We start from the raw sequence: 15,855 nt of genomic DNA, 5'->3' as shown, positions 1-15,855 counted from the left end.
AACGATAAAATAAATCAATCTAATCCGAATTAATTATAGAGCTACGACACAATCAAATCCGAACGAACAAAACGTTGAATTGAATCGTACCAGTCTCTACTGGGGGTTATTACTCATTTTTGTACTTGCTGTTTTATTTTCCAATTATTTCTTCAATTGAGAGAAAGAAAGGAAATTCTCTTATCTCATTCGGAAGGATATCATACCCATAACTATCCATGACTGTTTATGTCTATAGCATGACCACTTGATGAAATGGGGAGGGAAGTGAGGTAAATGGCCGATACTACTGGAAGGATTCCTCTTTGGCTGATAGGTACTGTAACTGGTATTCTTGTGATCGGTTTAATCGGCGTTTTCTTCTACGGATCATATTCCGGATTGGGATCATCCCTGTAATAATCGGATGAACCGTACTGTAGACATGAAAGAGTAAGAACTCAACAGGACCTGACCCCTCCTTATATGGATTTGAGGTCCTGTTGAGTTCTTACTCTTCGACCAAGACCTTGACCCATTCCATAAGAGGTGGAAATTCATCCAGTCAACACAATCATAATATATACATGTATTAGATTTTTCTAAATGAAAAATGGTTGATTGGCCCCGATGAAATTACTACATTCCTTAATTTTTATAATGTTTTTGAAATGTTGAATCCACTGATTGATTCATAGTATCTATAGATATAGTGTGGACTTTTCCGAAGTAAGAATAAAGTAAAGAAAGAAGGATCTTTTGAATGACATAAATAATATGGATTTCTACAGATGAAACACCTTACAAATCATTCCTATACTAAACTAATTGGAAACTAGGAAACTATAGAAAAATAAAGTTTGAACTGTCACTTTGATGTGAGTGATGAGATCAGATAATAAGGTATAATAAGATAATCAAATTAATAAGGATTTTGATATGCCCGAAAACCCAAGATTTCCACTTTTTGACCCGGAATTAGAACATGAAAAATCTTTTTAAGCGAGTCTTTTTTCTTTTTATAAGTTCATTGAAAATTATAAGTTCATTGCAAAAATTCCATTTGCTCAATGGAGTTTCTCTTGCCCTCTTTTTTTATCCCCCATACTTCTCTTCTTTCTTATGAATTCAAAGAGGTTCCGATAAACCCGCAATTCATATTTATTTGATTTGACGAATGAGACCCAGAACCTTTATTATTTCGACGCAACGAAAGAGCGGAAAATTACTTTTCTTTCTTTGTAGAAAGAAGATTTGGGAGACGAGTAATCTTTCCTGGAGCCTTCCTTTTTTCTTCATTTATCCTGCTTTCTACCCCTGCTTCCCACTTATGCGTTTATTAGATATAGAATCTAAAAGTATTGAGGCATTACGTGCCATTTACCATGTGGCAATAAGAAACCTGGCATAATCACACTAAACTAAATTTTGTAAATTTTGATCCAATCATCTTCTTTTGCAATTCCATACTATTGCTATTTTCTAATCTGGAATACAAGTCATCTCCGATATCTCGAAATAGTATAATAAAAAGCAAGCAAAAAGGGGCTTTCCATGATTTTTGACCGCGCATACACATAATATAATTGCGATCAAAAAAAATTCAGCTTTTTTACCAGCTCTATGTTGAGGAATCCGTGGATCTAGAAATTCATTTCGGCTAATTGAACCTTCTCAAATTGTTTCTTTTTAAGAACCAAAAAGATTTGCGCCAGAATAACAGATGCTAAGAAGAACAAAAGGCCTTGGATACGCAATGGATCTTGAAGTACTATTTCTGCATCGCCTTGACCAAAACCACCTACATTGGGATTACTTGTTAATGGCTGATCAAGCTTGATGTATTCACCTTCAGAAACAAGAAGTTCTGGTCCTGGAGGTATAATATCAACCGTTTCGTGTCCATTCGATGCATCAGATATGGTTATTTCATATCCACCTTTCTTTTCTTTACGTACTATTTTACTTACTATCCCTGCTGCTGAAGCATTATAGACTGTATTGTTACTCTTGCTCCCATCAGGATAAATCTGACCCCTTCCCCTGTTCCCACCTACATATATAGGATATTTTAAGAAGTGAACCTCTTTCTTAGTAGCGGGATCTGGAGAAAGGATGGGAAAGACGATTTCACTATATTTCTGACCAGGAACAGGGCCCACCACAAGAATGTTTTTTTTATTAGGACGATAACTCTGAAAGACAGATTACCCATCTTTTCTTTCATCTCGGGAGAAATACGATCGGGGGGAGCTAATTCAAATCCTTCGGGTAAAATGAGAACAGCCCCTACATTCAAACCTCCCTTTTTACCATTAGCAAGAACCTGTTTCAGTTGCATATCGTAGGGGATTCTAACAACTGCCTCAAATACAGTATCAGGAAGCACAGCTTGTGGAACCTCAATATCCACGGGCTTGTTAGCCAGGTGGCAATTAGCGCATACAATACGCCCAGTTGCTTCTCGCGGATTTTCATAACTCTGCTGCGCAAAAATGGGATATGCATTTGAAATAGATGCCCGAGTCATTACATATATCATCATCGATACAGAAATGCATCGAGTCATCTGTTCCTTTACCCAAGAAAAAGTATTTCTATTTTTTTGCATGGTCTAATCATTGATCCCGGAAATTTCTACAATAAATTAGGTAGGGAGTCAGTATAGTTCCCTATCCCCGATTCTGCCATTGTATGGAATACAGAAGTAATCTAATCCCCTCGACGAGTCAAAGCATAAAGAATGAGTAAGATTTTGAATGGTTTGTTTATATACAAAGTGACATTACAATTTTCTTTATGTTATCAGATTAAATCAGTTCTTCACTCATTCAGTGAATGATAAATCACTACAAGTGAAGGAGATACACGGTTTAAATAATGAAAGATCCAATATTTCAAAATTGTATCTAGAATGACCGGAAAGGTAGAAACGAGACCGGATATAATTTTATCATTCTGAACAAATCCAAAATCTTTGTAGAACGAACCAATCATTAGTTCCCAAGCGTGGGCGAATGGAATCCAATACATAAATCGGTTAATAAGAGAATGGAAAAAGCTTTTATTGTGTCGCTTAAGTTATAGAGGAATTCCTGAACCCAAGAATTCAGAGTGATAAGTTCTTCATTACCCAGAATAGAATAAGCACTTAGAATAGCGAAACAGGTTATATTTGTCGAGAAATGCAAATAATATGTATATGATCTTGATTGTGCATTCTTACCAATTGTATCGTTTCTTTGTGGATTCCTATACGAAGCTTTTGTATATGTGTCTCCGGATACTCCTTTATCATTTCGTCCAACAAGAAAAGTTCTTCTAATTTGATGAATCCTTCTAGAATGTTCTTTTCTTGAATATCATTCAAAAAAGTTTCGGATTGGCTGGTATTCCACCAATTAGTCACCCAAGGTTCCATACTTTTATTAAATGAGAGAGAAATTCCCCAAGGCAGAAATACGATAGATGCAAGATATGGTAGGGGATTCAATGCTTTCTTTTTCGTCACTTCCAATCCGTGAATTGTTAATGAACCTGATTCATTTGTTGACTATGTCTGATATTTGTATGATGTATGAAGCACGAGTTCTATAACGAGGTATGGAACCTATGGATCTATTTTCCATTGTGTAATTTGTTTAGTCCTTGTCTCCAGAAATGGAATAAGGGTTAATTTATTCGAATGCGGAGGTAATGAAATAGTGGCCCCAGACATCTCAATCGGTCAAATTCGGATCAATTGCATGTTCATTTGGTCTTTTGATGAATGCCAGAAAGAAGCACTTGAAGTAACAAACATGAATATTATTCGTATTTCGAGAAAACTCTTTTGTTATATCAATCAATTATTTCGAATTGTTTCACTGATTATCCACATCCCAGGAATAATCGAGGGGATAATTCTGAAAAATACCGATGATGAAATCCGAAATAGTCGGCAAAACGGGAGTGGTTCTAAAAATCCAATTGTTTGGTCATCAAGAAACAAGCATTAAGAAAGATGAATAAAAAGAAAGGTGACAAAAGAGGGATAATTTACTGGGTATGATCCATCTTATCTTCATCTATTCTTATCTTCATCTATATATAATGTAATGTATTGATTCGAAATATTGGTCCTAAAATCCTAAAATATGGATTCTGTACTCTGACCTGATATATGTGATGAATACATACTTATGAAACTTGTTAATAATATGAAAATGAAAGAATTCAGTGGAATTTCATACGCATGAAAAATAGTTTTGATGGACTAAAATCACTTCATGGTATGATTGTTCCATAAGTCCACCTGCTCCATGGTACGCAGGACATGGTATTTCCATCGGGATGTGGGAAATAGGATTTAACTAAATGTTTTCATCAAAGGAGCGAAACATCAGTTATAGTTATATTAAAAGAAAAAAAGAAAAAGGGATTCTTGGGTTCCCTCCCTCTCCCTCGTGACGAGGAGCACTCATTCCTCGATTTCTTTGTTTCATTTCAAAATACTTCAATTGGTACGCGCAAAAAATAGGCCGATTCGGCAGCTTTTTGTTCAATTTCTCGTGGAGTTAAATTCTCATCGGTACGCGTCAATGGAATGTCTCCCCGGCCCCCAATTTCCATATAAAGGACACGGCGAGGAAAAAGACCCTCTTTCACTTCTATTCTGATCGAACGGATATCTCTTATACGGAATCGAAAGAAGATGCGACGATTTCTTCCAGGAAATCCCCAACGAAAAATACACACTATTCCTTCTTTTCTATCGAATTTGTCATAACCGCTACCTACACTCCACAAAATTGTGCACCACAAATAGGAGCTAATGAATAGACCCGCGATACCGTAGAAACACATTACGATCCCTTGTGGAAAAAAAACGATTTGCTGAGATGGGAATAAGGATATCAGATTCCTACCAAAATAACTGGAAGTTCCAACCAATAAAAATCCTAGTGAACCTAAAAAAAGGATACAGGCCCAGCAGAAGTTACTTATTTTTCTAGAACCCGTTATAAGTTCTATCCATATATGTTCTGATCGCCAATTCATACTAGATTAGATCGAGTTTCATTCTATTGGAATTGAGAGAATCATCAAAATGAGTTTTTTGGCTCCCAAAGTAACTTTCATCCGCTAATACTATCACGATGTAAATCATCAATCAGGATTCATTCATCAAATCAGTTAGATAGAACTAACATCTCCACCCATTCAAACTAGCATCACCCTCATTCATATGATCTAGATATATCTATTTACATATCATTATCATACATAATATATATTCCAGATATCCGATCGACCCGTTGAAATAAAAGTCGAGCTATAGATGCATAAACATGGATTGATCCATATGATCATCTATTTACATTTGTGGTTTGTGTCCGAAGTCCGAAGCCGCATGTCGTACCATTCCCATTAAATGAAATGAAAATCTGTATTATGATCCAAAGATTGAAATAAATTGATGAGATTGGAGCCCATCATATCTAGACAATCTTGTTTTTTTGAACATGGAAAAATAAAGAAACCATTGCAATTGCCGGAAATAATAGGCCTACTAAAGGCACAAAAATAGAGGGTAAGTTGAGATCTGTCATAGAATCGGTGCCTCGGTGTATTTAATTGATACTTCTCTTTGTTATAAAGATATCTATTATAATTATATATTATAATTATAAGTATATTAATATAATATTCTAAGTTATTAGAATATGAGTGCAAAGAATGTGGATCTAAACTAAATAGAAATTAGTGTACTTACCCATCCTTTTCCGGGAAATATATGTATGAGAAGAGAATCTTATTATTCTTATTCCTCCCTTATGTTTCTAAACAAATTTCTTCTCAAGGATTCGTTATAATTTGATCCAACAAGGATTCATATTACAAATGTATGATTCTCGGGAGATATAGAAGTGTTGCATATTGATTTCTATATCTTAGTTAGGTTGGAACATTTGATATGTAACAAGGGGAAGGGGGCTTTTTTGGATTTCTCTAATTTGGATTTCTCCGAAGGAAAAAGACACTACTTTGATCTTTTATCCTGCTCTGTTGCTAAAGGGTCCGTCCCTGATCTGATTACTCATTAGTAAAGGTAGGATAAAAGAAAAGATGGATCTGGAGAAAAAATCCTCTGAAACTTCTGATTCTTACTACTTCACTACAATTACAAATTGTCTTTATGCCAGCAAAGAAAGCTCCATCCTTGCTACTTCAATTCTGATAAACGAAATGAACTACTTTTTTGCCTACAAATAACTAAATCTATCGCTCTACTACTTTTTTGACTTGAATTTCTTTGGTTCAAGTTCAAGGGCGGGGAAAGAACCCATGGAACTGAAATAACTCACTCGGAACACCTTTTAAAAGATTACGCGGTACGATTGGATCAAATAAACCCTTATTGAATAAATACTCCGCTACTTGTGAACCCTCAGGTACTGTCTTCTTCAATGTTTGTTCAATTACTCTTTTACCCGCGAATGCAATGTAAGCATTGGGTTCGGCAATAATGATATCTCCCAACATACCAAAACTGGCTGTCACTCCACCAGTTGTAGGGGATGTAAGGATTGATACATAGAATAATTTTTTATTTGATTGATAATTGTATAAAGCGGAAGATATTTTAGCCATTTGCATCAAGCTCAAACTTCCTTCTTGCATGCGCGCTCCTCCAGAAGCACACACCATAATAACTGGGAGAGATCTATCAGTAGCATACTCGATCAAACGTGTAATTTTCTCGCCTACTACGGATCCCATACTACCCCCCATGAACTTAAAATCCATAACACCAATTGCTATAGGAATACCATTGAGTTTGCCTATGCCTGTTTGAACAGCCTCAGCCAAACCCGTCTCTATTTGATAAGAATTGATACGATCCCTATAAGGGTCCTCCTCAGAATGAAATTCAATAGGGTCCATAGAGACCATGTTTTCATCCATAGGGGCCCAAGTGCCTGGATCAATCAAAAGTTCGATTCTATCTGAGCTACTCATTTTCAAGTGGTATCCACATTGTTCACAAATATTCATTTTTGAACTAAAAAATTTCTTATAATTTAATCCATAACAATTTTCACATTGAACCCATAAATGTCTGTATCTTTTATTTCTATCTAAATCATTATGTCTTCCGAAATCACTGTCACTAACACCACTAGTTTTTAGATTGGAGCTCCCACGGTCACTACCCCTTTCACTATCGCTACAAATGTAACTATAAATGTAATTGTCACTTGAATTGTTGCTACCATTTGGAATGCAACTATCCATATTGGTTTCAGAACGAATATAACTGTCAATGCAACTATTTATGTGACTCTTCCAACTATGCCTAGTATCATACACGTAATGATCATAATAGCGATTGTAACTCTTAGACCCATTATTTAGATTCAGATAACTAGAAAATAAACTTTCTAGTTCACCCAGAAAGTAACTATCAGTGTCAATCTCAAAAATCTGATTTTCAATATCGAAATATATGGAATAACTGTCACCATTACTATCCCTAACCCAAAAAGTCTCACCAGAGATGAGACTCCAAACGTCCTTGACACCGCCCAAGTTGAGTAAATAATCAACATTACTGCAACTATAACTGCCCCTACCACTCCAACTATTAACGTTTTTCTCACTATCATTTATAATGGGTTCTTCACTCCCGCTGGTATTTCCAATAGGGCCAAGACTCGCACTTAGTCCACACCTGCGCCCTAAATCCTCATTAGACAACATTGAATTTAACCACCATTTTTCCATAAAGCCCCTCCGCCTCCTGTTTGGAAATACAATACAATATATGAATAGTCATTCGCTGAATAATCTACTATTTCATTTCCGATCGGAATAAGCATATGGATCCAATTCTTAGGATTATTATCTCATACTCTAATACTAATAATAAGAAGTGAGTATTGAAAGAAATGATTCCTTTTTTGTCTTATGGAAGCCGGAGTATCACTCACTACACTATCACTATATATGATATAATGGAATCTTTTCTTCACTTCAATAATAAATTAAATAAAGATCAATTAAAACAGAGGTTTTTCTCCCATGTCGTAGACAAATACTCATTAGAAAGATAGAAAGAAAGATCTGTTCCCTCCTCTGAATAATTTTTGTATATATTATGAATATTAGTTTCTATTGAAACATGGAACGAAAAGGACAATATACGGGATGAGTAGAAGGAGTTGTGACCCTTAGCTTGATCTATAGTCCACAACTAGAGAGAATATCAAATGATCCGCCAATCCCGAGGATCCATGGGTTCATTATGGATCCAACAATAGAAAGATTGAACTCTTTAGTTTTAAAGAGAAGATTTTAATTTTAGATCTTGCTTGCATACTGCATAGCATACGTATGTACATATTGATATATGCAAATACATAGGAGCCTTATTCTTTAGTTGGTTCGGCTCAATCCTTTTATTTAGTAAAAGATTGGGCCGAGTTTAATTTTAATTGGTGGAACGAACGGGAATCCGAATCACTGAATTACAAGACATCCATTGCTTCGAATTCAAATTTGATCTCTTTCCATACCTCACAAGCAGCAGCCAGTTCAGGACTCCATTTGCTAGCTTCACGAATAATTTCATTACCTTCACGAGCAAGATCACGTCCCTCATTACGAGCTTGTACACACGCTTCTAAAGCTACCCTATTAGCTACTGCACCAGGTGCATTCCCCCAAGGGTGTCCCAAAGTTCCTCCACCGAACTGTAGCACGGAATCATCCCCAAATATCTCGGTCAGGGCAGGCATATGCCAAACGTGAATACCCCCTGAAGCCACGGGCAGAACACCTGGCATAGATACCCAATCTTGAGTGAAATAAATACCGCGACTCCGGTCTTTTTCAATAAAATCATCACGTAGTAAATCAACAAAGCCCAAAGTGACATCTCGTTCCCCTTCCAGTTTACCTACTACGGTACCAGAGTGAATATGATCCCCCCCAGACATACGCAACGCTTTAGCTAGTACACGGAAGTGAATACCATGATTCCTCTGTCTATCAATAACTGCATGCATTGCGCGGTGGATGTGAAGAAGTAGGCCATTGTCTCGGCAATAATGAGCCAAGCTAGTATTTGCGGTGAATCCCCCTGTTAAGTAGTCATGCATTACGATAGGAACTCCCAACTCTCGGGCACATACCGCCCTTTTGATCATTTCTTCGGATGTACCTGCAGTAGCATTCAAGTAATGTCCTTTAATTTCACCTGTTTCGGCCTGCGCTTTATAAATAGCTTCGGCGCAAAATAAGAAACGGTCTCTCCAACGCATAAACGGTTGGGAGTTCACGTTTTCATCATCCTTGGTAAAATCAAGTCCACCACGGAGACACTCATAAACCGCTCTCCCATAGTTCTTTGCGGATAACCCCAATTTTGGTTTAATAGTACATCCCAATAGGGGACGACCATACTTGTTCAATTTATCTCTCTCAACTTGGATTCCATGAGGTGGGCCCTGGAAAGTTTTAGAATAAGCAGGAGGAATTCTCAGATCCTCCAGACGTAGAGCTCGTAGGGCTTTGAACCCAAATACATTACCCACAATGGAAGTAAACATGTTAGTAACAGAACCTTCTTCAAAAAGGTCCAAAGGATAAGCTACATAAGCAATATATTGATTTTCCTCCCCAGCAACAGGCTCGATGTGGTAGCATCGTCCTTTGTAACGATCAAGGCTGGTAAGTCCATCGGTCCACACAGTTGTCCATGTACCAGTGGAAGATTCGGCAGCCACCGCAGCTCCTGCTTCCTCAGGCGGAACTCCAGGTTGAGGAGTTACTCGGAATGCTGCCAAGATATCAGTAGCAAGGGTTTCATAATCAGGAGTGTAATAAGTCAATCTGTAATCTTTAACACCAGCTTTGAATCCAACACTTGCTTTAGTTTCTGTTTTTGGTGACATAAGTTCCTCCCCACAACTCATGAATTAAGAATTCTCACAACAACCGGGGTCTACTCGACATGGATTAGGCGTGAATGAAACCTTTCACAGCAATCCCTGACAAAATTCTCAACTAATATCAACTAATTAGAAATTGAAATGCTTCATTAGTGGACCATAGTATTTGATTCGTCAAATGTATCATTATTGTATACTGTTTCATATGTATGGCGCAACCCAACCCCTTTTTCTCAAGTTCCTAATTGGTCTCCTTCTGCTTTTTTTCGTTTTTTTATCTATTTTATCTACTAAACAAACCAATTAATATAATAAAAAATTGACTCTTGACAGTGATATATGTTGTATATGTATATCGTATATGTGAAAAAATATACAGAATACAAAATGGAAAGAAGACTAGGCGAAAATAAAAAAATAAGGAAGATCAGCGGATGAGATATCAATAATGACTCATAAATCAAGTTCGGGTTCGAATTCCATACATTATATATATCCATATATATATAATTCTAGATGGGATTGTTTCTCTTTCTAATGATAGATAAATGAAAGACTTCCTCATGATCCTTATTTACCTACTCGTACTCGATATTTCGAATATCGATTGGGTTGGGTGAACTTGAAAATTCATTCATTGAATCAAATCAGTAAGCGATTGAATTGGATTCGATTGAATAGTACCAACAAAATCGAGCGCTAACTCCCATTTCTTATTGAATTAACCGATCAACTTGCTATCGTACATTTTCGGTTCGGTAATATTCGCAAAAACTTTAGACATAGTTCAGTTTTTTATGAGAACAAATCCTACTACTTCTGGTCTCGGAGTTTCAACACTTGTGGAAAAAAATCAGGGACGTATCGCTCAAATCATTGGTCCAGTACTGGATGTAGCTTTTTCCCCGGGGAAGATGCCTAATATTTACAACTCTTTGGTAGTTAAGGGTCGAGATACCGCAGGTCAGGAAATTAATGTGACTTGTGAGGTACAGCAATTATTAGGAAATAATCGAGTTAGAGCTGTAGCTATGAGTGCTACAGATGGGCTGACGAGAGGAATGGAAGTGATTGACACGGGAGCTCCTCTAAGTGTTCCAGTCGGTGGAGCCACTCTAGGACGAATTTTCAATGTTCTTGGAGAACCTGTTGATAATTTAGGTCCTGTAGATACTCGCACAACATCTCCTATTCATAGACCCGCACCCGCTTTTACACAATTAGATACAAAATTATCAATCTTTGAAACGGGCATTAAAGTGGTGGATCTTTTAGCGCCTTATCGGCGTGGGGGAAAAATCGGACTATTCGGGGGAGCCGGAGTGGGTAAAACAGTACTCATCATGGAATTAATCAACAACATTGCCAAAGCTCATGGGGGTGTATCCGTATTCGGCGGAGTAGGAGAACGCACTCGTGAAGGAAATGATCTTTACATGGAAATGAAAGAATCCGGGGTGATTAATGAAGAAAATATTGCAGAATCTAAAGTAGCTCTAGTATATGGACAGATGAATGAACCCCCGGGAGCTCGTATGAGAGTCGGTTTGACTGCCCTAACCATGGCGGAATATTTCCGTGATGTTAATGAACAAGACGTACTTCTATTTATTGACAATATCTTTCGCTTCGTTCAAGCGGGGTCAGAAGTATCTGCCTTATTAGGTAGAATGCCTTCCGCCGTGGGTTATCAGCCTACCCTGAGTACAGAAATGGGTTCTTTGCAAGAAAGAATTACTTCTACTAAAGAGGGATCTATAACTTCCATTCAAGCAGTTTATGTACCTGCGGACGATTTGACTGATCCTGCTCCTGCCACGACATTTGCACATTTAGATGCTACTACCGTACTATCAAGAGGATTAGCTGCCAAAGGTATCTATCCAGCAGTAGATCCTTTAGATTCAACGTCAACTATGCTCCAACCTCGGATTGTTGGCGAAGAACATTACGAAACTGCGCAAAGAGTTAAGCAAACTTTACAACGTTACAAAGAACTTCAGGACATTATAGCTATTCTTGGACTGGACGAATTATCCGAAGAGGATCGTTTAACCGTAGCAAGAGCGCGAAAAATTGAACGTTTCTTATCACAACCCTTCTTCGTAGCAGAAGTATTTACTGGTTCTCCAGGGAAATATGTTGGTCTCGCAGAAACAATTAGGGGGTTTCAACTGATCCTTTCCGGAGAATTAGATAGTTTTCCCGAGCAGGCCTTTTATTTGGTAGGTAATATCGATGAAGCTACCGCGAAGGCTATGAACTTAGAAGTAGAGAGCAAATTGAAGAAATGACCCTAAATCTTTGTGTACTGACTCCTAATAGAATTATTTGGGATTCAGAAGTGAAAGAAATCATTTTATCTACTAATAGTGGCCAAATCGGCGTATTACCAAACCACGCCCCTGTTGCCACGGCCGTAGATATTGGTATTTTAAGAATACGCCTCGACGACCAATGGTTAACGATGGCTCTGATGGGGGGGTTTGCCAGAATAGGCAATAATGAAATCACCATATTAGTCAATGATGCGGAGAAGGGTAGTGACATTGATCCGCAAGAAGCTCAGCGAACTCTTGAAATAGCTGAAGCTAACTTGAGTAAAGCAGAAGGCAAGAGACAAGTAATTGAGGCGAATTTAGCTCTCAGACGAGCTAGGGCACGAGTAGAGGCTATCAATGCTATTTCGTACTAGCTGATCTATCGTACTAGCTGATCCACATAATCCATAAGAATCAAAAGTTCTGTTTATACACCATATTGGATTCCGTACAATCAAGTAGAATCAATCTGATTGATGTAACGAACAAGAGTAGTGAGCGGGATAGGAATAAGGGAAAGATACAAAATCAATAAAAGAAAAGGGGGTAGAAAAACTTATTAGATGCCATTCATTGACTCCGGTACCTAATAAGTTCTACCTACTATTGGATTTGAACCAATGACTCCCGCCGTATGAAAGCAATACTCTAACCACTGGGTTAAGTAGGTCATTTATCATCACAAAGAGAAAGAATAGAGCGCATCGTATCGGGTATTTATTATTTATTATAGATGGAATATGGCTTCTAAGCAATATCAATCCTTGGCAGGAAACGGATTAGGGTATCGTGTTAGATCATGTAATATCTTTCTTGACAAGAAATGATCTATATGATAAGATATCTATCACAAGGGCTATAGCTCAGTTGGTAGAGCACCTCGTTTACACGTGCGCCAATGCTTTTCAGGGGAGTTCATCATGCAATCAAAGAAATTGATCTTCTCTTATTGAAATGAAAGATTGATGTCTTACTCCATTGATTCGAGAGAACAAGAGAACAATAGCCTGACAAGTATTGGGTTCGATTCAGTTCCAATTCGGATACGAAATAGAACCAACCATTGATTTTATCATTGATAAGGTGAATACCCAGTTAATTCAATGTTAGGCCTAATGAGTTAATAGGGACCTCAAAATAACCTCCTTTTGTCCTATGAACTTTGAGGTGTATGAAGTATCATATTTTACGCTTGAAGCGGAACGACAGGGACTCTATTGAGGTTGATCTAGGCCTAAGACAGACCTACGTCAAGGTAATCCTTTGAAACACTTTGGTATTGCTCCTGGATCAGAATATAAATAAAGAATCAGAGCACATGGAGCCATCTCGTTATCTTCATATAAAGATAAAATATGGTGGACTAACTGATTGATCCATCAGTTGATGAAAGAGCCCAATGCACAAAAATGCATGTTGGGTCTTTGAAACAGTTCGAATCATTTCGATAATAATCAGTTTGATCTGTTTTACCGAGAAGGTCTACGGTTCGAGTCCGTATAGCCCTATACCTATATAATATATTATTTGATTGATGTATTGTATGCTTTTGTAGAGTAGAATTTTGTACCCATTTTATCATCTCATTAGCGCGGCCTATGGCCGGTTGGGCCATATAAGGCCATATAATATATAAATATAATATAAAGAAGGCATTCCTGCGTGTACAAGAGATCCCTAGGGATCTCAAAGTTCAAAAAAGTTTATTCCATCCAATAGGCATTTTTCCAATATCGAATTACATACGACCTTTTTCCTCTTTTACTGCCCATGATGAAAGAGTGATTGATGCGCCTTAGGTATACCTAATCGCATTCAATCAATGAAGTCAAAATAATAACATGAGGCTAAAACAAACCTCCAACCCGGCCCAACCAGATAGTAGTAAGTGGCACGGATCTAGGACCTATTCTTGGATTTGTGGAAAAGAAAAGCCAGAGAAAAAAGAAACTCTTTCGTCAGTTTCGGTGTGAAATTGTATTCATATAACTGGACTAGCAAAGTCAGTAGTTAAGTAGTCATTTTTCTTTGTACAATACTAATTTTTTTGTATCTGAATCTACTCCAATTGCTCACCATTTGAATTCTACCAATTCATACTTTATGCAAGAAGATTAGGGTCTTTTGGGCTTGGAAGAGTTATGAATCTCTAGACCTAGATTCATCGCCTTTTTGTAAAACAACAATCAAAATTCATTATCTCTGAAACAATGAATTGATCTTAGTCTTATTTAATGAAAGAAATGTATCGACGTTTATTCTCTCTTCTATTTCTATGGGTATAGGTTTGGTTTATAGAATTAGAACCAATCGTTTGATAACGCACGATTAGACCAGAAATCTTTTATGGGGATCACTTCACTTATACTTATGTTATGATTTTATGATTTAAACTAAACGATTCCACTATCGGGCCACGCTCCGCCATGTGGGGATGCTGCAAAAAACTCCTTTTTTTGATTGCCCTGAAATCTAACATCTTGGTCTCACTAGGGGTTACTCCATTAACAAAACAAGGATTTTGAGTCAATCCAAATCGCGTAGCACTAAGAATTGGTCCGAAATGGAGTGACTTTTTCAAGACGTCTAACTTTAACTAAATAACTCAATAGGGGGTCAGGGTAATCCTATAATGAGTTGTTTTCTTATGTTATATGTAAATGTAAGGGTTCCTCAGAATTCAACGGATTGAGATTGAATCAATTAAGTATGAATCTGGTACAAGGAAAAGAGGGAATCTAATCGGTTCAAGCATTCCGTATCGAATTCATAGAAGATTCTACGCTCGGATCTGAAATGTTAATGAACAGAATAAAGGAATCCGCCAATGCTGCTAAGTCGCATATGTTATGCCGTAACTGTGGAATCATAAATACTGAACCTAGACATTCTATTGCATCTCACTATTATACTAGAATGAAAATCACTAATGACTATTAATACTAATACATAATAATAACTTAACTATATAACTATAACTCTTAAATAAAAAGAAAAGATAAAAAACTCTTTTATCTAAAGAAATTCCATTACCAATAAGTTCTAGTATTATAGTAGTTATATGGAGTTATTGTATGGTATATTTAGAAAATGAATTGTTTTTTCAGATTAATGAAAATGAATAAGTTTCAATTCATTAGAATTGAGAATGAATTTCATTCGTTTTTATGGGGAACCTGAGGAAAAAGAAAAATGAGAATTATTCGTTATTCTTATACTTATAATATAAGAGCATGATATGCCTACACCACACCAAGAAATAAGAAATATAATATAAATAAGTAAGTGGGTAAATAAGTAAGTGGGCTTCTGTTAGATAAATCTTGAAACAAGACATGACCCACATAAAACAAACTATGTGGTTCGATCACAATCAATTCTTGTTTCGAGTAAGCAGTTGGAGTTATGGATAAATTGACAATTACAATTCTAATTAATCAATGAATTCGGTATATTCTACATTCATAGGAGTACATCTATGTTTCTGCTTTACGAATATGATATTTTCTGGGCATTTCTAATGATATCAAGTGTTATTCCTATTTTGGCATTTATAATTTCCGGGGTTTTAGCCCCAATTAGTGAAGGACCAGAGAAGCTCTCCAGTTATGAATCGGGTA

General features: G+C 36.9%; 3 protein-coding genes and 1 pseudogene across 3 annotated transcripts; 1 reads left to right on the top strand and 3 right to left on the bottom strand.

Moving 5' to 3' along the window:
* Positions 1 to 1,069: 1,069 nt before the first annotated feature.
* On the bottom strand, positions 1,070 to 2,987 carry LOC126409618 (cytochrome f-like; annotated as a pseudogene).
* A 957-nt stretch (positions 2,988 to 3,944) lies between these two features.
* On the bottom strand, positions 3,945 to 7,897 carry LOC126409622 (acetyl-coenzyme A carboxylase carboxyl transferase subunit beta, chloroplastic). The gene has a single exon (XM_050075525.1). The coding sequence runs from the start codon at positions 7,744 to 7,746 to the stop codon at positions 6,286 to 6,288; it is 1,461 nt and encodes a 486-aa protein (XP_049931482.1). The 5' UTR covers positions 7,747 to 7,897; the 3' UTR covers positions 3,945 to 6,285.
* Positions 7,898 to 8,019: 122 nt separating this feature from the next.
* LOC126409623 (ribulose bisphosphate carboxylase large chain) lies at positions 8,020 to 10,190 on the bottom strand. The gene has a single exon (XM_050075526.1). It carries the CDS (start codon positions 9,936 to 9,938, stop codon positions 8,490 to 8,492), a length of 1,449 nt encoding a protein of 482 aa, XP_049931483.1. The 5' UTR covers positions 9,939 to 10,190; the 3' UTR covers positions 8,020 to 8,489.
* Positions 10,191 to 10,264: 74 nt separating this feature from the next.
* On the top strand, positions 10,265 to 12,344 carry LOC126409621 (ATP synthase subunit beta, chloroplastic-like). Its single transcript, XM_050075524.1, has one exon. It carries the CDS (start codon positions 10,712 to 10,714, stop codon positions 12,206 to 12,208), a length of 1,497 nt encoding a protein of 498 aa, XP_049931481.1. The 5' UTR covers positions 10,265 to 10,711; the 3' UTR covers positions 12,209 to 12,344.
* Positions 12,345 to 15,855: the final 3,511 nt, after the last annotated feature.

This window comes from Nymphaea colorata, unplaced genomic scaffold (assembly GCF_008831285.2).
Source record: "Nymphaea colorata isolate Beijing-Zhang1983 unplaced genomic scaffold, ASM883128v2 scaffold0671, whole genome shotgun sequence".
Taxonomy (NCBI): domain Eukaryota; kingdom Viridiplantae; phylum Streptophyta; class Magnoliopsida; order Nymphaeales; family Nymphaeaceae; genus Nymphaea; species Nymphaea colorata.
This window is presented reverse-complemented; position numbering and strand designations above follow the sequence as displayed.